The sequence below is a fragment of the Chiloscyllium plagiosum genome, chromosome 12 (genome assembly GCF_004010195.1).
Source record: "Chiloscyllium plagiosum isolate BGI_BamShark_2017 chromosome 12, ASM401019v2, whole genome shotgun sequence".
Classification (NCBI taxonomy): domain Eukaryota; kingdom Metazoa; phylum Chordata; class Chondrichthyes; order Orectolobiformes; family Hemiscylliidae; genus Chiloscyllium; species Chiloscyllium plagiosum.
The window spans coordinates 86355028-86378627 of NC_057721.1; the positions used below are offsets into that span (position 1 = coordinate 86355028).

The 23600-nt window shown below is 43.5% G+C and overlaps 1 protein-coding gene across 4 annotated transcripts in view; it reads left to right on the top strand.

The window, feature by feature from the left end:
• Window positions 1-23600, top strand: part of pomt2 (protein-O-mannosyltransferase 2) — a 230678-nt gene that overhangs the window by 40069 nt on the left and 167009 nt on the right. For all 4 annotated transcript variants that reach the window (XM_043701478.1, XM_043701476.1, XM_043701477.1 and 1 more), the window contains exons 5-6: window positions 9535-9643; window positions 19599-19758. In XM_043701478.1, the coding sequence (XP_043557413.1) occupies window positions 9535-9643; window positions 19599-19758 (269 nt within the window). The remainder of the gene's footprint in view (window positions 1-9534; window positions 9644-19598; window positions 19759-23600) is intronic.

Sequence of the window (23600 nt, forward strand, 5' to 3'; positions counted from 1 at the left end):
TGAGGTATGGAGCAATATAGACCAAACACAGGCACATAGGGCTAGTTTAATTGTGAAAACTGAATAGCATGAGCAAGTTGGGCCAAAGGGTCAACCTCAGTCCTGGGTAAGATCCTAGAGTCCATTGTGAAGGATGCGATCTGAATACTTGAAAGTGTATGGTAAAAAAGGGCAAAGTTAGCTTTGTTTCATCAAGGGGAGGTCATGCCTGACAACTCAGAGTTCTTTGAGGGACAGGATTTACATGTATTTGGAAAGGTAAGGATAAGGGATAGTCAACACAGCATTGTGCGTGGGAAATCTTGTCTTACTAACTTGATTGAGATTTTTGAAGTAACAGAGGGCAGAGCAGTGCGCATACTCTTTTTGGAAAATAGCTATTTGGATACAGAACTGGCTCAAAGGTAGAAGACAGAGGGTGGTGATAGAGGGTTGGTTTTCAGACAGAGTTCAGAAGAAGGGGAATCTAATTGAAACATACAGAATACTGAATGACCTGGATAGATTAGATGTTGGGAAGATGTTTCCACTAGTAAGAGAGACTAAGTCCCAAGGGCACAGCCTTAGAAGCGAGGGAAGACCTTTTAGAACAGAGGTAAGGAGAAAAGTCTTCAGCCAGAGAGTGGTGAATATATGGAATGCACTGCCACAGAAGGTTGTGGAGGCCAGGTCATTAAGTATGTTTAAGACTGAGAGAGAGGTTCTTAAGGATCAAGGGTTACGGGGAGAATGAGGTTGAGGAACATATCAGCCATGATTGAATGGCGGAGCTGACTCAGTGGGCTGAATGGCCTAATTTCTGCTGCTATGTCTTATGATCAGTTTCCATCTGTGGACCTGTATCATTTTACGACTACTTGCATAATTTCAAATGTCATATGAGGAACAGCTGAGGACTCTGGGTCTTGACTCATTGTAGTTGAGAAGGATGAGTGGGGTATCTCATTGAAACTTAAAGAATATTGAGAGGCCTGGATAAAGTGGACGTGGCGAAGATGTTTCCATGCGTAGGAGAGGATACAATCTGAGGGCACTGTATCAGAGTGAAGAGACAACCCTAAAGATCTGAGATGGGGGTAGTTTCTTCAGCCAGAGGGTAGTTAATCTGTGGAATCATTGCTGAGAGGTCAAGTTATTGAGTGTCTTTCAGACAGAGATAAGTTCTTGATTAGTAAAGGTATCAAGGATTATGGGAAGAAGGCAGAAGAATGAGGTTGAGAAACTTATCAGCCACTGTTGAAAAGTGGATAGTTTCAGTAGGCTGGGTGGCCTAATTCTGCTCCTGTGCCTTCTGGATTTATGGTCTTATTTTAGCTAAAATCTTTCCCACATTTAAAATCGAAGCACACTAGCAAATATGCGTCTTCAGACATTTGCCGTGTTCCTGCCCTGGTGCAATCATCCAATTTGTACTGTACCCGCTTCCTCGAGTACCAGACTCCAAGTTCCAAGAATGTGAGACAATCCCCCTTGTACAATCTTTTCAGCCGCGTGTTCATCTCTTGGAATTGCTGTTTCTACTCAGTAGCATGTGGCACTGGTAGTAGTCCTCTCAAATGGGCATGGAACCTACAGCTCAGTCAAATCTCATTTTGTACAGTGAAGGGGAAGCACTAAATAAATATTTTTCGACAGTGTTCACTATAGAAAATTAAAATGTTGACGAGGAAGGTACAGAGATACTTGCATCTAGACTAGAAGAGATTGAGGTTCACAAGGAAGAGGTATTAGAAATACTGCAGAATGTGAAAATAGACAAGTCCCCTGGGCCGGATGGGATCTATTCTAGGATCCTCTGGGAAGGAATGGAAGAGATTGCGGAGCCTTTGGCATTGATCTTCAAATCATCATTGTCTACAGGAATAGTGCCTGAGGACTGGAGGATAGCAAATGTGGTTCCCTTGTTCAAAAAGGGTAGTAGAGACAACCCTGGTAACTACAGACCAGTGAGTCTCACTTCAGTTGTTGGTAAAGTGTTGGAAAAGGTTATAAGAGATAGCATTTACAACCATCTAGAAAAGAATAATCTGATCAGGGACAGTCAGCACGGTTTTGTGAAGGGTAAGTCGTGCCTAACGAATCCTATTGAGTTTTTTGACAAAGTGACCAAACAGGTAGATGAGAGTAAACCAGTTGATGTGGTGTATATGGATTTCAGCAAGGCGTTCGATAAGGTTCCCCACAGTAGGCTATATACAAAATGTGGAGGAATGGGATTGTGGGAGACATAGCAGTTTGGATCAGTAATTGGCTTGCTGAAAGAAAACAGAGGGTTGTAGTTGATGGAACATGTTCATCTTGGTGTCCAGTTACTAGCGGCGTACCGCAAGGGTCGGTGTTGGGTCTACTGCTGTTCGTCATTTTCATAAATGACCTGGATGTGGGCTTAGAAGGGTGGGTTAGTAAATTTGCGGACGACACTCAGGTCGGTGGAGTTGTGGATAGTGACGAAGGATGTAGTAGGTTGCAGAGAGACATAGATAGGGTGCAGAGCTGGGCTGAGAGGCGGCAAATGGAGTTTAATGTGGCCAAGTGTGAGGTGATACGCTTTGGCCGGAGTAATCGGAATGCAAAGTACTGGGCTAATGGTAGGATTCTTGGGAGTGCAGGTGAGCAGAGAGATCCCTGAAAGTTGTCACCCAGATTGACAGGGTTGTTAAGAACTGAAAATGTGTTGCTGGAAAAGCGCAGCAGGTCAGGCAGCATCCAAGGAGCAGGAGAATCGACGTTTCGGGCATAAGCCCTTCTTCAGGTTGTTAAGAAGGCATACAGTGTTTTGGCCTTTATTAATAGATGGATTGAGTTCCGGAACCAGGAGGTTATGCTGCAGCTGTACAGAGCTCTGGTATGGCCACACTTGGAGTATCGTGTACAGTTCTGGTCACCGCATTATAAGAAGGATGTGGAAGCTTTGGAAAGGGTGCAGAGGAGATTTACTAGGATGTTGCCTGGTATGGAAGGAATGTCTTAGGAGGAAAGTCTGACGGCCTTGAGGCTGTTCTCGTTAGAGAGAAGAAGGTTGAGAGGTGACTTAATAGAGACACACAAGATAATCAGAGGGTTAGATAATGTGGACAGGGAGAGCCTTTTTCCAAGTATGGTGATGGCAAATATGAGGGGGTGTAACTTTAAAGTGAGGGGAGACAGGTATAAGACAGATGTCAGAGGTAGTTTCTTTACTCAGAGGGTAGTAAGGGTATGGAATGCTTTGCCTGCATCGGTAGTAGATTCACCATGTTTAAGTACATTTAAGTCGTCATTGAACAGGCAAATGGACGTACATGGAATAGTGTAGATGGGATGGGCTTCAGATTGGTATGACAGGGCGGCACAACATCGAGGGCTGAAGGGCCTGTACTGCGCTGTTATGTTCTATGAAGGGTGTTGGCCCTGGTTTTTGAGAACTGTATTGGGATACTGTTAAAATTTAATGGAATTTTACTTTTATTGAAATTTTTAAACTTGTGTTCTCATATAAATAGCTTAAGACCATAAAACTGTATGTAAAGGGACCAGGAAACGGCTGTTTGGATCCTGGAGCCTATTCACCTATTCTCCAGGATCATAGTTGATCTAACGTTCTTCATGCCCACTTTCCTATATTTTTGCAACACACCCTGTCTGGTCAAGGATCTATCTATCTCAGCGTTCCATATGCACAAGGACTGCCTGCACACCTGTCTGTGGTAAGGACTTTCCAAAGCTTATCAATGCTCAGTAAAAATTTGTTCTCATCTCAGCCATAAATAGGCACTGCTTTATTCTGAAGCACTTCCCATTATACCCAGACTCTATATTGAGGGGAAACAACCCCATTTGGTTTATTCTCTTTTATGTTTATTTTTTTAGAACATTGAAAAGTACAGCACAGAACAGGCCCTTTGGCGCACGATGTTGTGCTGAGGTTTAATCCTAATGTAAAATATAGTAACTTAACCTACACACCCCTCAACTCACTGCTATCCATGTGCATGTCCAGTAGTCGCTTAAATGTCTCCAATGACTCTGCTTCCACCACCACCGCTGACAACGCATTCCATGCATTCACAACTCTCTGCGTAAAGCACCTACCTCTGACGTCTCCTTTATACCTTCCTCCTAATATCTTCAACTAATATCTTCAAACTATGACTCCTCGTACCAGTCAATCCTACCCTGGAAAAACTTTTTTGGCTATCAACTCTATCTATTCCTCTCATTACCTTGTACACCTTGATCAGATCTCCTCTCTCCCTCCTTCTCTCCAGAGAGAAAAGTCTGAGCTTATTCAACCTTTCTTCATAAGGCAAGCCCTCCAGTCCAGGTAGCATCCTAGTAAACCTTTTTTGCACCCTCTCCAAAGCCTCTATATTTTTCCTATAGTAGGGCGACCAGAACTGGACACCATATTCCAAACGTGGTCTCACCGGACTTGTAGAGCTGCAGCAAAATCTCGCTGCTCTTAAACTCGATCCCCCTGTTTTGTATGTTAAACTTCTGTTTTTATTGTTAAAGCAAAATCTGCAATATTGCATACTTATTTGCGATTGTCAAGAAGGTTTGTGGTTCAGGTTGTAAGCTTGCTCGCTGAGCTGGAAGGTTTATTTTCAGATATTTTGTCACAGTGCTCGGTCAGACCATAAGAAATAGGAGTGGAATGAAGGCCATTCGGCCCATCAAATCCATTCCACCATTCAATCATGGTTGATGGGCATTTCAAAGCCACTTACCTGCACTCTCCCTGTATCCCTTAATCTTTGCGAGTTTAAGAATTTATCAATCTGTGCCTTGAAAACATTTAACATTGCGCTATGTAGCAATGAATTCCAGAGACCCACCACTCTCTGGCTGAAGAAGTGTCTCCTCATTTCCATTTTAAAATAACCCCCTGTAATTCTAAGGCTGTGCCCACAGGTCCTAGTATCCCTGCCTGATGGAAACAAATTCCCAGCGTCCATCCTTTCTGAGCCATGCATTATCTTGTAAGTTTCTGTTAGATCTTCCCTCACCCTTCCAATCCTAGGGTCCTCAGCCGTTCATCGTGTGTTAGGCCTGCTATTCCAGGGATCATCCGTATGAATCTCTGCTGGACACGCTCCAGTGCCAGGATGTCCTTCCTGAGGTGTGGGGCCCAAAACTGGACACAGTATTCCAAATGGGGTCTAACCAGAGCTTTATAAAGTCTCAGTAGCACATCGCTGCTTTTACATTCCAACTCTCTTGAGATAAATGACAACATTATATTTGCTTTCTTAACCACAAACTCAACCAGCAATCAACCTTTAGAGAATCCTGTACTAGCACTCCCAGATCCCTTTGTACTTTGGCTTTATGAATTTTCTCACCGTTTATAAAATGGTCCTTGCCTGTGCTCTTTTCTCCAAAGTGCAAGACCTCACATTTGCTCGCATTGAATTTCATCAGCCATTTCTTGGACCACTCTCCTCAACTGTCTGTAGCCTCCCCATCTCCTCAGAACTACCTGCCTGTCCACCTAACTTCGTATCATCGGCAAACTTCACCAGAATGCCCCCAGTCTCTTCATCCAGATCATTAATATACAAAGTGAACAGCTGCGGCCCCAACACTGAACCCTGCGGGACACCACTTGTCACTAGCTGCCGTTCCGCAAAAGAACCTTTTATCCCAACTCTCTGCCTTCTGTCAGACAGCCAATCCCCAATCCATGCCAGTAGCTCACCTGGAACACCATGGGCCCTCACCTTGCTCAGCAGCCTCCCATGAGGCACCTTATCAAAGGCCTTTTGAAGTTTAGGTAGATAACATCCACTGGGTTTCCCTGGTCTAACCTATTTGTTACCTCTACCTCTTCAAAGAATTCTAACAGGTTAGTCAGGCACAACCTCCCTTTACTAAATCCTGACTTGTTCTAATCTGACCCTGCACTTCCAAGAATTTAGAAATCTCATCCTTAAATGGTGGATTCCACAATTTTACCTACAACCGAGGTTAGGCTAATTGGCCTATAATTTTCCATCTTTTGTCTTGATCCTTGAACAAGGTGGTTACAACAGCAATTTTCCAATCGTCTGGGACTTTCCCTGACTCCAGTGTTTTTTTTTAAAGATTACAATCAACTCCCCCACTATTTCTTCAGTCACCTCCCTCAGAACTCTAGGATGCCGCCCATCAGGGCTAGGAGATTTATCAACTTTTAGACTTTTTAGCCTTACTAGCACTTTCTCTTTTGTAATGGCTACCATACTCAACTCTGCCCCTTGACTCTCCTTAGTTGTTGGGATATTACTCACGTCTTCCACTCTGAAGACTGACAAAGTATTTAGGTTCTTCAGCTATTTCCTTATTTCTCATCTCTAGCCTTCCTACATCAGTTTGGAGCGGCCCAATCTCTACTTTTGCCTTTTACTCTCATTTCAAATATTACTGGCTAGCTTACCTTCATATTTGATTCTCTCCTTCCTTATTTTCCTCTTTGTTATCCTCTGTTTTTGTAGTCTTCCCAATCTTCTAATCTCCCGGGGCTCTTGGCCACTTCATAGGCTCTCTCTTTTTCTTTGATACATTTCCTGACTTCCTTTGTCAGCCAGGGCACATGATATTGGGGGCGAAATACTGACTTGCATTGAAAATTGGCTGGCTGACAGGAAGCAAAGAGTAGTGATAAACTGGTCCCTTTCAGAATGGCTGGCGATAATTAGTGAGGTATCACAAGGTTCAGTGCTGGGACTGCAGCTGTTTACAATATGCATTAATGATATAGATGAAGGTATTAAAAGTAATATTAGCAAATTTGCTGATGATACAAAGCTGGGTGGCAGGGTGAAATGTGAGGAGGATGTTATTAAAGGATTGGGCATTCTGGAGGCAGGAAGCATGTTTCCGCTGATGGGTCAGTCCAGAACCAGACGACCCAGTTTGAAAATAAGGGACAGGCCATTTAGAACAGAGTTGAGGAGAAACGTCATCACCCAGAGAGTGGTGGGTGTATGGAATGGTCTGCCCCAGAAGGCAGTGGAGGCCAAGTCTCTGGATACTTTCAAGAAAGAGATGGATAGAGCTCTTAAAGATAATGGAATCAAGGGTTATGGGGATAAGGCAGGAACAGGATACTGATTGTGGATGATCAGTCATGATCATAATGAATGGTGGTACAGGCTCGAAGGGTCAAATGGGCTACTCCTGTACTTATTGTCTATTATCTACATTATGTTCGCTCCCTCCTAAGTTTTCCCTTACTTGATCATTTATTATGTCTGGCTCATTACACAGCACAAAGTCCAGAATAGCCTGCTCCCTTGTGGGCTCCATCACAAGCTGTTCCAAAAAGCCATCCTTTAAGCATTCCATGAATTCCCTTTCTTTGGATCCACTGGCAACATTATTTACCCAGTGTATTTGCAAATTGAAGTCCCCTTTGATTACCGTGACCTTGCCTTTCTGCCCTATTTCCTGGTACATCTTGCGTCCCTGGTCCTGACCACTGCTGGGAGGTCTGTACATAACTCGCATCCTGGTTTTTTTGCCTTTGTGGTTCCTCAACTCCACCCACACAGACTCCACATCATCTGACCCGATCTCATTTAATGCCATTGATTTAATTTCATTCTTAACTAACTAGGCAACCCCTCCCCCTCTGCCCACCTCCCTGGCTTTTCGATAAGTTGTAAATCCTTGGATGTTTAACTGCCAAGCCTGAACCCCCTGCAACCACATCTCTGTGGTGCCTACCACGTCACAATGATTTGTGCTGTTAATTCATCTACTTTGTTACGAATATTACAAGCATTCAGGTAAAGCACATTAATGCTATTTTTCTTATCCTCATAATTTCCATCACATCTAGTAATATGTCCTAAGTTATCCTTCGTTTTTGCTTCATTCCTAGTCTGTATTGAACTTAAACCTTGCACACTTGCTAACCTGCTGCTTAACTTTCTACTTGACTCCATATTCCCTTTTGCTTTCCTTTTCACTTTCCCCGACTCACAAATTTCAAGTCCTAGTGACCACCCTATTCATCCTTTTCGTCAGAACACAGGTTCCAGATCAGTTCAGTTGGAGATCGTCCCATTGGTACAGATCTCCTGCTCCCCCGCCCCGGTTCCAAAACTGATTGTCCATGTCCTGTGAAACGGAATCCCTCTTTCCCACACCCATCCCTTAACCATGTGTTTACTTCCCTAACTTTCTTATCCCTACGCCAATTATCACGTGCCTCGGGCAGTAATCCGGAGATTATGACTCTCAAGGACAGGTTCTTCAATTTCCTTCCTAGTGCTTGATACTCCCCAAACAGGTCCTCCTTCCTAGCCTTGCCTATGTTGTTAGTGCCAACGTGGACCCACAACAACTAGATCCTCTCCCTCCCACTCCGATATCCTTTCAAGCCATTCGGAGATGTCCTGTACCCTGGCACCGGACAGGCACACACCATGCGAGACTCCCGATCCAGCTCACAACAGATACTATCTGTCCCCCTAATTATAGAATCTCCTATTAAAAACTACTTGTCTTTTTGCTCCCCCCTCTTGAATGGCCTGCTGCACCATGGTGCCGTGGTCAGCTGGCTCATCCTGTCTACAGTCCTTTTCCTCATCTATACAAGGAGCAAAAATCTCATACCTGTTGGACAAATTCAGGGGCTGAGGCTCCTCCACTCCTGAACTCGGAGTCCCCCTACCTGCCTCACCTACAGTCACACCATGTTGTTCCTGATCACTGACTGAACTTGAATTATGTAATCTGCTGGATGTGACTGCCTCTTGAAACAAAGCATCCAGGTGAAGCTCAGATTCCAGATCATCAATTCTGATCGAGTTCTTCCAGCAGCCAACTCTTGCTGCAGATGTGGTCACTGCCATTCACAATCAGATGAGCCAGCTTCCACATCATACAACTACAGCACATCACGTGTCCAGCCATCTCTACTTATTTAATTAATTTATACAAGTTTGAGTTAAATAATTTCTAGTACTTTTATGTCGTCTTATTCAATGATCCGACTAATAGTAAACTTTTAATCAATCATACGATACACAATCTATATCAATTGAAATGCTTTACCTTAGCAACACACTTCATGTGAAGTGCTCTGTTAGATTAGATTACTTACAGTGTGGAAACAGGCCCTTCGGCCCAACAAGTCCACACCGACCCGCCGAAGCGTAACCCACCCAGACCCATTCTCCTACATTTACCCCTTCACCTAACACTACGGGCAATTTAGCATGGCCAATTCACCTAACCCCTGCACATTTTTGGACTGTGGGAGGAAACCGGAGCACCCAGAGGAAACCCACGCAGACACGGGGAGAATGTGCAAACTCCACAATCTATTCTGTTCTGGATGGTCTCGAGCTTTTTCTTCACTTGTTGTAGCTACATTCACCCAAGTGACTTGAGTCATCTGCCTCAACCTGAATTTAAACTTTGGATGGTTGATGGATTTTGGGGAGTTAGTCAATGCCAAATATCGAGACACTGATCCTGTTGCTGAGGTGTCTGTGATGCTGGTCCAGTTCAGTTTATAGCCTGTGATGACTCAAAAGATTTATTTTGTATTTCTGTTGGCAGATACTGGCTGTATCACTATTTCGCAGTATATCCTGTTGGATCCGATTCTGATGTTTTTCATTCTGGGAGCAGTGTTGAGCATGCTCAAGTTCAATGCTGTGAAAGACAGGTAAGAAGCTGACAATTTGAGCATTGAGGTGTTGCTGTGCTGGGAACTTTGCAGGCCACCAATCAAAGGGGTAATGGTCTGAGTTGTTGGGAACACATTTATAGATTGTGAGAACTGGAAAAGCACATTTCTCGGTTGATTTTTTTGGAAAGAAAAAGCCACAGAAGAATTGGGGATTGTCTGCTGTTTACAGAAAAGCCAGGAGACTTGCCTAGATTAGCTTTTAAAAGAGAGATAGTGATTGTTTCATTATCTTATTTCTTATTGAACAAACAGTTCGTTTTGCAAAGGACCTGATGCTGAATGCGGCTCAGCAACAAATGCTGGACTTTGCCACAAATTTGATTTGTTCACTTCTGGAGAGGTTTGATGGAGGCAACTCTTTTCATCGCTCATGCGCTTGCTCTGAGTAAATGATATCCCTTAACTAAAGGGATAGCTGTAAGAAAGATCTCTGAGTTATTTCCTCAAAATCAGAAAAATCTACAAACGGTGTCTCTGAGTTCCTCAGACTTAGAAATCCAAGCAGGTAACTTAATGAGACCTACAGCTAACTGACCAACTGTCCAACAGAGGGTCTTCCATTCCTCAGTGGCTCTGAGCAAAGTGATCTAATCGAAAACAAGCCAAAAGAATTGAGGCAGTCACTTCATTGGATTTTCTATGTTATCACATAGCCAGCGAGATGTTTTTCTCTTGAGCTTCATTGATTCCAATTTTCTTAGGGTTTCTTGACACTGTATATTGAATCAAAAGCAAAAGACGTATCCGGAGCACCTCTGTGGAAGGTGACATCATTTGAAGAGATGTGACCGAGACTGGGAAAATGGAATGGAGTCCTTGCAGGTTGCTCTTATTCCATGCTGACCTTTTCCCCATGACCCTTGCCCCTATTCTCTCCTCTCTGGTCCTGTATAAAGTCCTGCATTTTCCACGCACGGGCACAAGGTGGTCTTTTGCACTAATCTCAACAATGTACAGACCTTGGAACTTTGTGTGCGCTTTTCACATACTCATTCACACAGCAGTCATCCCAAAGTTCCAGTGTCAGCCAACATGCACATCTTGTATTTTCTTCTATTGGGCGAATAACATCAGACTTAGCCCCATAGATAAAGGAGCAGAATTAGGCTATTTGGCACATCAGATCAGCTTCACCATTTGATCATAGATGATACATTTCTTGAACCATTTTCCTACCTTTCTTTGTTATCATTGATGCCTTTACAAATCAAGAACCTATATTTCTCTGTCTTGAAGATACTCAATGACTTTGCCTCCACAGCCTTCTGTGACAATGAGTTCCACAGATTTGCCAATCTGGCTGAAGAAACTCCTCCTCATCTTCATTCTAAAGAGTTTTCCCTTCATTCTGAGGCTGTGACGTTGGGTCCGAGTCTCTCCGATTCGTGGAAACGGATCTTCTCCACAACCACTTTATCCAGGCGTCCAACTATTCTGTAATTTTTAATAAGTTCTCCCCCCCATCCTTTTAACTCCAGAGTACAGACCCAGAGCCTCAACATCTCCTCCTACGACGAGCCCTTCATCCCTGGAATTATTCTTATAAACCTCCTGTGGTCCATCTCCGATGTCATCACACCCAGTCTTAGACATGGGGCTGAAAACTGCTTGCAGCATTCTAATGTGGTCTGACCAGAGCCTAATACAGGCTCAACAGTATATATCTGCTCTTGTATTCTCGCTCTCTTGAAATGAATCAGTGTTGAGAGTGTGATGCTGGAAAAGCACAGCAGGTCAGGCAGCATCCAAGGAATAGGAGAATCGACATTTCAGGCATCAGCCCTTCCTGATGAAGGGCTTATGCCTGAAACGCAATTTCCCTACTCCTCAGATGCTGCCTGACCTGCTGTGCTTTTCCAGTATCACACTCTACTTTAATCTCCAGCATCTGCAGTCCTCATTTTCTCCTCCCTCTTGAAATGAATGTCAACATTGCATTTGCCCTCCTAACTGCCAGCTGAACCTGCATATTAACTTTGATTTTCAAAGCCTTTCCACTTTTAAAAAATGGTGTCTGCCTCTATTCTTTCCACCAAAGTGTGTAACTTCATACTTTCCTACATTGTGTTCCATCTGCCACATTTTGCCCACTTTCCTAGCCTGCCCAATTCTTTCTGTAGCCTCCCTGCTTTTTCAATACTGTCCCTCTACCTATCTTTGTGTCATCTGCAACTGAGCAACAATGCTGTCAGTTCCTTTCTCCACATTAATATACAATGCGAAGAGTTGTGGTCCAAATACTGATCCTTGCAGAATTCCACTAGCTACCGACTACCATCTTGAAAAAGACTTCTTTATCTCTATGATCTGCCTTTTGCCAGTCAGTCAGTCCTCTATCCATGCCAGAACCTTGCCCCTAATACCATTGGCTCTGATCTTGTTACCCTCTTATCGTATGGGGAACCTTGTACAGATCATCTGGTAATCCAATTAAATTATTTCCACTGGCTTTCCTTTGTCTAGCCTGCTGGTTAACTCCTCAATCATGACCTCCCCTTGATGAAACCGTGCTGACTCTGTCCGATTTTACCGTGCACTTCCAAGTACTCCACAATCTCATCCTTAATAATAACTCTCAAATCTTACGAATGACCCAGGGGTCAGGCTAACTGGCCTCTAATTTACTATTTTCTGCCTCACTTCAGTGTTATTTTAGCTATTTTCCATGAGAGGAAGCGATGGGCTGGTTGTATTATTACTGGATGTGAATCCAGAGACCCAGCCAATGTTCTGGAGCCCAGGTTCAAATCCTGCTACGACAGATAGTGGAGTTGCAAGTCATTAAAAATCTGGAATTAAGAGTCTAAAGACTGTGTATCCTTTGCCAATTGTCGGAAAGACTCATCTGGTTCACTCAATTCCTTTAGGGAGAGAAGCTGTCATCCTTACTTGGTCTGGTTTACATGTGACTCCAGACTCTCAACAATGTGGTTGACTCTTAATTGCGTTTGGGCAATTGGGGGTGGGCAATAAATGCTGCCTAGCCAGTGACGCCCACATCCCTAAATGAATAAATTTTTTAAAAAGCCCTCTGAGACCCTCCTGACTTTGGTGATTCCTGACACATTTCCTCAGATAGCTCCTTCAGAACTTTAGGGTGTAGCCCTTTTGGTTTGTTCTGAGGTACAGTGAAAATTGTTGCCTTAGGTGTTTTACAGGTAGATTGTACTATACAAGTGCGTCAGGATAACAGAACAGAGGGCAGGATACAATGTTATAGCTATGAAGATGCTGAGAGAGATCGAGGCTCACATTAAAGAGGTCCATTTAAAAGTCTGATCACTGCTGGGGAGAAATTGTTCTTCAATCTGTTCATATACGAATACAAACTTTTATATCTTCTGCCCAGCAGAAGAGGGTGGAAGAGATTATAACTGGGCTAGGAGGGCTCTTGGTAGGGAGTCATTGAGCTGAACAGGTTGGATATAGACCTTCGGTCCAACTTATCCAAGCTGATCCTATATGCTAAATTAATCTAGTCCCATATGCCAGCATTTGGCTTTATATTCATGTACCTGATGCCTTTTAAATGACAATGTTGGTTGCTTTCTCGATGAAATGGGAAGTATAGATGACGTCAATGGATGGGAAGCTGGTTTTCACAACTCTGTAGTTTCTTCCATTCTTGGGAACAGCTGTTGCCATACCAGGCTATGATGCATCCAGAAAGGATGCTTCCTATGTTGCATCTATAAACGTTGGTGACAGTCTTTATGGATATGCCGAATTTCCTTAGCCTCCTGAGGGAGTAGAGGCATTACTGTGCTTTCTTGACTGTAGTGACCACATGTGTGGACCAGGACGGATTGTTGGTGATCATCATTTCCAGGAGCTTGATGCTCTCAACCATCTCCACTTACAGTCCATTGATACAGACAGGGGTGTGCCCTCCACTCTGCTTCCTGAAGTCCATGACAAGCTCATTTGTTTCACTGATGTCAGTGGAGTGAATGTTGTCTATACGTCGTGCCTTTGAGCACTCTGTCTCCTTCCTGTTCTCCATCTTGTCATGGAATCTGGCCACATAGTTTTGTGTGTGTGTTAGGAGCGTAGTAGGGGGCTGAATGCGCAGCCTTGCGGGTCACCAGTGTTGTGGATTATTGTGTAGGAGGTGTTATCGCTTGTCTTTACTGATTGCGGTCTGTTCATCAGGAAGTCGAGTATCCAGTTACTAGCTTGTAACTGAATATTTCCTAACTGAATATTTCATCTCCTCTCCCTATACAGTATTGCTTTTTGTCCTCTGCTCATTTTTAAAGGCTTCCCACTAATCTTTGCCACATGATATACTTTCTCTTTTGCTTGTATGCCGTCTCTGACTTCCCTTGGCAGCCCATGTTTTGCCTTGTCCTCCCTTTAGTATGTTTTTTTCTTCCTTGGGATGAATTTCTGCTGTGCATCCTGACTAGCAGTGTTCCACAGGATCAATCCTGGGGTTGACAGTGCTTTTTGCCATTCAGATGAACAACTTGGATGAGAATATAGGAGGCATAGAACATGGAACATAGAACATAGAACAATACAGCACAGAACAGGCCTTTTGGCCCTCGATGTTGCACCGACCTGTGAACTATTCTCAGCTCGTCCCCCTACACTATCCCAAAGTCATCCATGTGCTTATCGAAGGATTGTTTAAATCTCCCTAATGTGGCATGGTTAGTAAGTTTTCAGATGATACCAAAATTGGTGGTTTTGTGGACAGTGAAAAAGGTTATCTAAGAGCGCGACAGGATCTTGATCAACCAAACAACAGGTTATAGTCCAACAGGTTTATTTGGAAGCACTAGCTTTCATAGCACTGCTCCTTCATGTGATTGTGGAGAATAAGAGTGTAAGACACAGAATTTACAGTGTGATAAAATGTAGAATGACCATGTCGGTTTCTGTTCTTTCATATATAAATCACAAAACATTTTTAAAAAGTTACATTTTCAAGTGAACTTTAACAATTGGTGTCATGTGGGCCCAGATAAGGTATTGAAGGTGTTAGCTCCCTGTGAGGCTGTTTGTGCTGCAATGGTCATACTGATACTAATCTAAAAAACAGATTTACAGCTTCTTACGTGGATTCATGCAGTTTTTGAGTCAAGTAAAATGTAATTCTGCAAGTACAAATTCCCCCCCATAAACTTATTTGTGTATGTGCGCATGTGTGTGTCCATCTGTCTGTGTGTGTGTGTAGTGCAATGGTCACCTGTAGTGTGACATGAACCCAAGGTCCCGGTTGAGGCCAACCTCTGGGTACCGAACTTGGCTATCAGCTTCTGCTCGGCCACTTTTCGTTGTTGCTTGTCCCGAAGTCCACCTTGGAGGACAATAGACAATAGGTGCAGAAGTAGGCCATTCTGCCCTTCAAATGTGCACCACCATTCAATATGATCATGGCTGATCATCCTTAATCAGTATTATGTTCCTGCCTTATCTCCATTACCCTTGATTCCACTATCCTTGAGAGCTCTATCCAACTCTTTCTTAAATGAATCCAGAGACTGGGCCTCCACTGCCCTCTGGGGCAGAACATTCTATACACCCACCACTCTCTGGGTGAAGAAGTTTCTCCTCATCTCTGTCCTAAATGGTCTACCCCGTATTTTTAAGCTGTGCACTCCCTCAATAGTCAGAATGTCTTTCCTCAAATTTGGAGACCAGAACTGCACACAGTACTCGAGGTGTGGCCTCACCAGGGCCCTGTACAGCTGCAGAAGAACCTCTTTGCTTCTATTCTCAATCCCTCTTGTTATGAAGGCCAGCATGCTATTAGCCTTCTTCACTACCTGCTGTACCTGCATGGACAGTCACTCTAAGGTCCGAGGTCGAATGTCCCAGACCGCTGAAGTGTCCTTCGACTGGGAGGGAACACTCCTGTCTGTTGATTTTTGTGCTGTGCCCATTCATCCGTTGCCGTAGCCTCTGCTCGGTCTCACCAATGTACCATGCTTTAGGGCATCCTTGCCTGCAGTGTATGAGATAGACAACGTTGGCTGAGTCCCATGAGCACCTGCCACGTACATGGTGGGAGGGGTCCTTTACACACACACACACACACACTGCCTCCCACACACACACTCGCATGCACACATACACTTATAAGTTTGTGGGGTGAATTTGAACTTGCAGAATTACATTTTACTTGACTCAAAAACTGCAAGACTCCATGTAAGAGTCTGTAAATATGTTTTTTAGATTGAAATCAGTCTGACTGTTGTGGCACAGATAGCCTCACAGGGAGCTAACACCTTCAAAACCTTATCCGGGCCGTCATGACACCAATTGTCAAAGTTCGTAGAACATAGAAAAATACAGCACAGAACAGGCCCTTTGGCCCAAGATGTTGTGCTGAGGATTAATCTGAATGTAAAATAAAATAACTTAACCTATGCACCCCTCAATTCACTGTAATCCATGTTCACTTGAGAATGTAACTTTGGAAAAACGTTTTGCAATTTACATATGAAAGAACTGAAACTAACATGGTCATTATAAAAGATGAGAGACATAACAAACAATCCAGGTCTTTTTCAATATATAATTTCAGTTATATCACACTGTAAACCTTTGCTATAAATTCTGTGTCTTAGAATCTTATTCTCCACAATCACCTGATGAAGGGGCAGCGCTCCGAAAGCTAGTCCTTCCAAATAAACCTGTTGGACTATAACCTGGTATTGTGATTTTTAACTTTGTGCACCCCAGTCCAACACTGGCATCTCTAAGTCTTGATCAATCAAGCTACTGGATTGAAGATGGAGTTTAATGTGAAATGTTGCATTTTGATAATCCAAATCAGGACAGGAATTACACAGTTAATGGTAGGGCCCTAGGGAGTGTTATTGAATAGAGAGACCAAGGGGTGCAGGCGCACAGTTCCATGAAAGTGGAGTTGCAGCTAGACAGGGTGGCAAAGAAGGCATTTTGCACGCTTTGCATCATTGGTAAGAGCATTGAGTATAGGAGTTGTGAGGTCGTGCTGCAGTTGTACAGGACATTGTTAAGGCTACATTTCAAGTACTAAATACAATTCTGGTCACCCTGCTATAGGGAGGATGTTGTTAAACTGGAAAGGATGCAGAAAAGATTGACAAGGATATTACCAAGATTGGAGGATTTGACTTATAAGCAGAGGCAGGATGGGCTAGGACTCTACTCCCCTGAGTATCAGAGTTTGAGTGGTGACCTGAGAGGTTTATAAAAACAAGAGAGGCATTGATAAGGTGAGTAGCCGAAGTCTTTTCCAGGTTGGAGGAGTCCAAAATTAGACAGTATAGGTTCAAGGTGAGAGGAGAAAGATTTGAAAGAGAGGTAAGGGGAAAATGTTTCCAAGCAGAGTGTGTTGCTTTTATGGATCGACCTGCCAAAGGATGTGGTTGAGGTGAGTACAATTACAACATTTAAAAGGCATCTGGATAGGTACAGGGATATGAGACAAATGCAGACAAGTGGGACTAGTTCAGTTAAGGAAACCTAGTCAGTATTGATGGGTTGAGTTGAAGGATCTGTTTTCATTCTGTATGACTCTATAACCCCTGCCCTTGCTAGTCCTTTGGCTCCCCAGCTAGGCTTCTTTCCAATTAACTCTGACCAGCTCCTCCTTCATGTCTTTGTAGTTACCTTTAGACCATTGAAATGCTCTAACATCTAATTCACCTTCTCCCTGTCAAACTGCGGGGTGAATTCTATCATTTTGTGGTCCCTTCTCCCTAGAGATTCCTTCATCTTAAGATCCCTAATCAAATATGCCTCTTTACACATCACCAAATCCAGATTTGCCTGTTCCCTAGTCAGGTGTACCTCAAGATGCTACAAAAAAGACTTGTTGACATTCTATAAATTACAGGTACACAATCCTTTATCTGAAATCCGAAATCTGAAAACTCTTTCTGTGAAGATTTTTTTTTCTCTGTAACAAGGTTGTTTGGCATGCAAACTCCAACTCCAACTCCAACTCTAACTCCACACCCACTCGACCCATGTCACTCAGATGTGACGTGGCATCAATTTTGTCTCGGGGCTTATAGTGCTCACAGGTGCGTCTGCTGTTCTGTAAGATTTTTCAAATATCACTGTTAAACAGTCACTTATTCTGATGTCTGAAAAATTCCGAATTCTGGAAACCAGCTGGCCCTGAGGGTTTCAGACAAAGGATTGTGTATCTGTACTTTTTTTTAAGAAATCCTCTACCAACCTGACTTTCCCAGTGCACGTGCATATTAACAACGCCCGTGATTAGCATATTCATGCCTTTCTTACATGCTTTTTCTACCTTCTGATTTATTTTCTTCCCCACATCCTGACTACTGCTAGGAGGTCTGTACAGAACTCTGATCAGGGTGTATTTTCCTTTACAGTTCCTCAACTCTACCCACACAGATTCTGTGTCCTGCAACTCCATATTACTTTTCGCTGTCAATTTCATTTCTTATTAACAAGGCAACCTCACCCCCTCTTCCATTTGCCTATCCTCTCAATAGGAAAAGTACCCTTGAATATTAAGTTTCCAGCCCAGATCCCTTTGCAGCCACATCTCTCTCATGACATTGTACCCACCAATTTCAATGTATGCTACAAGCTCATTTACCTTGTTTAGTATACAATATGCATTTAAGTACAACACCCTCAGTCTTACCTTCTTTGATGACCTGCTCATAGTTATCCCTTTTATCTGCCATGCGTGAAGTTAGATTCCTGAGACTTTCCATACTCTCTGCCCTACTACCTATTCTGGAAATGTTAATAACCAGAGTCTTCCCTCCCCTTAACTCTTCCCATAATTTTCATACAACTGAACACCTTACCATCTATTTTACAGGCTTATCCACAGCCCTTTTATGCAATTCACCAGGAGTCTGTTCCCAGCATGACTCAAGTGGAGCTAATCCCATTAGAATAGCCCCTCCTTCCCCAGTCCTGGTGCCAGTGTCCCTTGAATTCAAACCTGTTTCTGCTGTGGCACATTTGTGTTCTAGTCTCAGATTACATTCTCAACAAATTTCATATCATTAGCAGCTGTGAATACATGACTCTTGTCACTTCTCAATTTTTTTTTTCCATTCAACCTGTTCAGAAATGCATTAGTACACACCTCTGGAGCAGGTGGGATTGAACCTGGGCCTCTTGGCTCAGAAATAGGGGTGCTACCACTGCATCACGAGCCCTACAGCTCAGTCCCCAACATTTTACCAATTATAACATGCCAGCTTGATATAAACTCCCAAGGTTATAGGAATAAGACTGTTTGGCTTTATAGAGATCACTGAGCTAAATGGTCTCCTTCTGTGTCGTGATGACTCTGACCTTTTTTAAAAAGATTTGTATATGTATACCGTCAGGTTTGCTTTCTGTTATTTTTATAAACTGTAACATATGGATTACATTGCCTGTTCTATTAGCCTTAGCGTAATGTATCGCTATTGAGTTTTGTGTGTTAATTTTGTATGTATTTATCTGTCCTGTATGTTTACCTTGATGGAGCATGTGCTGTCAGAAGAGTTGATAGTAACTAATTATTAATATTTGAAAGGGTATGAGTTAAATATTTCAAGGGGAAAAATCTGGACAATGAGAAAAAGGCAGTGCTGTCAGACTAATTGGATAGCTCTTTGAAAGAGTTAGTATGAGCGTAATAGGCTAAATAGCCTCAAAACTGAAAATGTGTTGCTGGAAAAGTGCAGCAGGTCAGGCAGCATCCAAGGAACTTGGATGCTGCCTGACCTGCTGCACTTTTCCAGAACACATTTTCAGCTCTGATCTCCAGCATCTGCAGTCCTCACTTTCTCCTTAAATAGTCTCAAAATACTAATAGCTATTGGTGGGTAGTGTTCTGAAATTTAAAGTGTGCTGCCCTGTGGGGTGTGTATTATGCATTATCTGGATCAAGGAATGAAATTAATCTCTTATAATATTCATGTTTTTATATTTGTTCTCTTTTTACCAGGCCTTTCTCTCTAACTTGGTGGAAGTGGTTAATGCTGACCGGAGTTAATCTTGCTGGAGCACTTGGGGTAAAGTTTGTTGGAATTTTTGTGATCCTTCTGGTCGGAATTAACACTGCCTGTGATCTCTGGCAGCTTCTTGGGACTCTTGATGTGTCTCTGGTAAGTGGTTACTCTGACAGTATTGTATTTTAGAGATAATGTTTCTTTCTGAGCAGTTCTTTTACTGCCTCAGTGCATTAATTACTGGGTTAAGCAGCAAGACTGAAAATTAGCAGAGGGGTGGGACCCTCAACAGTGGGGAGGCAAGTGCGAGGCTGGAAGGAGAAACAGTAAAATGAAGAGACTGGTCAGGCTGGAACACTACAGGGAGTGAGGAATGCCTGTTGGATTAAATTTCATCTGTTTCAATGCAAGAAGGCTGATAGGCAAGGCCGATGAATTCTGGGTTGCTAATGTCCTTCACAAAAAGGAAATCTGCCATCCTCCCTGTGTCTGGCCTACAAGTGACTCCAGGCCAAATGCAATTGCCTTCTGAAATGGCCTAGCAAACTACTCAGTTCAAAGGCAGCTAGGAATGGGCAATAAATGCTGGCCAGCCAGCGATGCCCATATTCCACAGGTGCATTGACAAAACAAAAGGCACAAATGTGATGCAATGCTTTTCTTTTGCCTGGGTGTTGACACTGCACTGGACAAAGCTTAATCGGCAGGACATCCACAAACATTCTGTTCGTGCGCTACCTAGAAGACAGTGGATTTTTTTCAAAAACTACTCTTGCAATGTTGGCTTTGCTGGCTGAGCCAACAATTGTTGCCCATTTATTGAGAAGGTGGGGGTGAGCTGCCTTCTTGATCCACTGCAGTCCACATGCTATAGGTTTATCCCCAATACTGTTAAGGACGGAATTCCAAGAATTTGACTCGGCGACAATGAAGGAACAGCATTATGCTTTCAAGTCAGTATGGTGAGTGGATTGGAGGAGAACCTGTAGGTGATGGTGTGCCCATGTGTCTGTTGCCTTTGTCCTTCGAGTTGGAAGTTGTTGTAAGTTTTGGCAGTGCTGCCTGAGAATTGTTCGTGAATTTCTGCATTGCATCTTGTCAACAGTACACACTGCTGCTACTGGATCAGTGGTGGAGGGTCTGGATCCCTGTGAATATGTTGCCAATGAAGTGAACTGCTAGAAAACGGAATACATTTAGATTAGATTAGACTAGATTCACTACACAATGGAAACAGACCCTTTAGCCTAACAAGTCCATACTGACCCTCCGAAGAGTAACAGATCCTTGTGCCATACCACGAGTAACCGGACTTCAGGCTGAATATTTTCCATCAACCACCACTCGCTGCTTTCTTTCAGAAAGCCAATTTCTAATCCAACCTGTTACATTACCCTCTATTTCATGCCTCTGCATTTTCTCCATCAGCCTACTATGTGGAACTTTATCAAAGGCTTTACTGAAGTCCATGTACACCACGTCAACTGCCCTACCCTCATCAACATGCTTGGTCACCTTCTCAAAAAACTCAATGAGGTTTGTGAGACTCGACCTGCCCTCGACGAGACCGTGTTGACTATCTGAAATCAAATTGTTGCTTGCTAGATGATTATAAATCTCATCTCTTACAATCCTTTCCAAAACCTTTCCTACAGCAGAAGTAAGGCTCACTGGTCTAAATTTACCTGGTCATCTCTACTGCCCTTCTTGAACAAGGGCACAACATTTGCAATCCTCCAGTCCTCTGGTACTAAACCTGTAGACAATGACAACTCAAATATCAAAGCCAAAAAAACTCAAATATCTCCTCCCTCGCTTCCTAGAGAATCCTCTGATACATCCCATCAGGCCCAGGGGACTTGTCTACTTTCACTCCTTCTAGAATTGATAACTCCTGTTCGTAACTAACCTCTATCCTTTCTCATCTATTATATCGTACCTCATTCTTCTCCTCTACAATATTCTCCTTTTCCTGAGTGAAAACTGATGAGAAATGTTCGTTTAGCACCTCTCCGATCTCCACAGGGTCCACCTTTAACTTCCCACCTCTATGGCCCTATTCCTACCCTAGTCATCCTCTTATTCCTCACATACCTATAGAAAGTTTTAGGGTTCTCCTTTATTCTATTTGCTGAAGATTGCTCGTGTCCTCCCTTTGCTCTTCTTAACTCTCTCTTTAAATCCTTCCTAGCTGATCTGTAACTCTCCATCGCCTCATCTGAACCATCTTGCCTCATCAACACCTAAGCCTCCTTCTTCTTCATAACAAGAGATGCAATTTCTGTTGTAAACCATGGTTCCCTTACCTTATCATTTCTTCCCTGCCTGACAGGGACATACCAATCAAGGACACGCAATATCTGTTCCTTAAACCAGCTCCACAATACCATTGTCTGCATCCCCTGCATTTTGCTATCCCATTCTATGCATCCTAATTCTTGCCTAATCGCATTATAATTGCCCTTGCCCCATCGATAACTCTTGACCTGTGGCATGTACCTATCCCTTTCCATCGCTAAACTAAACGCAACTGAATTATGGCCACTCTCTCCAAAGTACTCACTATCACTAAATCAAACACCTGGCCTGGTTCGTTACCAAGCACCAGATCCAGAGTGGCCTCCCCTCTTGTCGGCCCGTCAACATAATATGTCAGGAAGCCCTCCTGCAGACAATGGACAAAAACTGATCCATCTGACGTACTAGAGTTATAGCATTTCCAGTCAATGTTGGGCAAGTTAAAGACCCCATAATGATCACCCTGTTCCTTTCACTCCTACTCAGAATAGTTTTGCCAATCCTCTCTTCCACCTCCCTGGAACTCTGCGAAGGCCTATAAAAAAATTCCAAGCAGTGTCTCCTCTCCTGTTTCTAACCTCAGCCCACACTACCTTGGTAGACGAGTCCTCATCAAAAGTTCTTTCAGCCACCGTTATACTTCCTTGACTAACAAGGTTACACCTCCCCCTCTTTTACCGCCTTGCCTGTTCTTAATGAAAGATCTAAACCCTGGAACCTGCAACATCCATTCCTCACCCTACTCTCTCCATGTCTCCGAAATGGCCACAACATCGAAGTCCCAGGTACCTATCCATGCTGCAAGCTCACCTACCTTATTTCGGATACTTCTGGCATTGAAGTAGACACAACTTTGAACCAGCTTGCTATCTGCCAGCACATTCCTATGACCCTGAAATCCTGTCCCTGTCCTCCCTGCTGTCATCCTCCTGTGCACTGCAACTACATCTCAGGTTCCCAACCCCTGCTGAGCTAGTTTAAACCCACTCGAATAGCACCAGCAAATTCCCCACCCAGGATACCCCTCTGGTTCACGTGAAGACCGTCCTGTTTGTAGAGGTCCCACCTTCCCCAGAATGAGCCCCAATTATCCAAGAACCTGAAACCCTCCCTCCTGCACCATCCTTGCAGCCATGTGTTCAGCTGATATCTCTCCCTATTCCTTGCCTCGCTATCACGTGGCACAGGCAACAAACCAGTGATAACAACTCTGTTCTCGCTCTTAGCTTCCACCCTAGCTCCCTGAAATCCTGCCTTGCATCCCTCTCCCTCTTTCTACCTATTTCCTGTCTTGGAAAAAAATCACTGTTCCTTCAGTGTAGCTGAGTAAAGGTACTGAGTGCATTGATTCAGGAAGGCAGCTCACCACCACTGTAATGAGTGCAGCTAGTGATTGGCAATATGTCCACATCCCATGAACGACAAAAGGCAACCGCAGTAAGAGGTGTGGAGATGACTACTTACTGCAAATCTCTTAACACTGTTGGGAGGAGAGAGGATGTTTAGAGGGAACTGTGAAGATGGTTCAGTGCAGCATTGAGGTGAAAGTGAGGTCTGCAGATGCTGGAGATCAGAGCTGAAAATGTGTTGCTGGAAAAGCGCAGCAGGTCAGGCAGCATCCAGGGAACAGGAGAATCGACATTTCGGGCACAAGCCCTTCTTCAGGAATGAGGAATGTTTGTCCAGCAGGCTAAGATAAA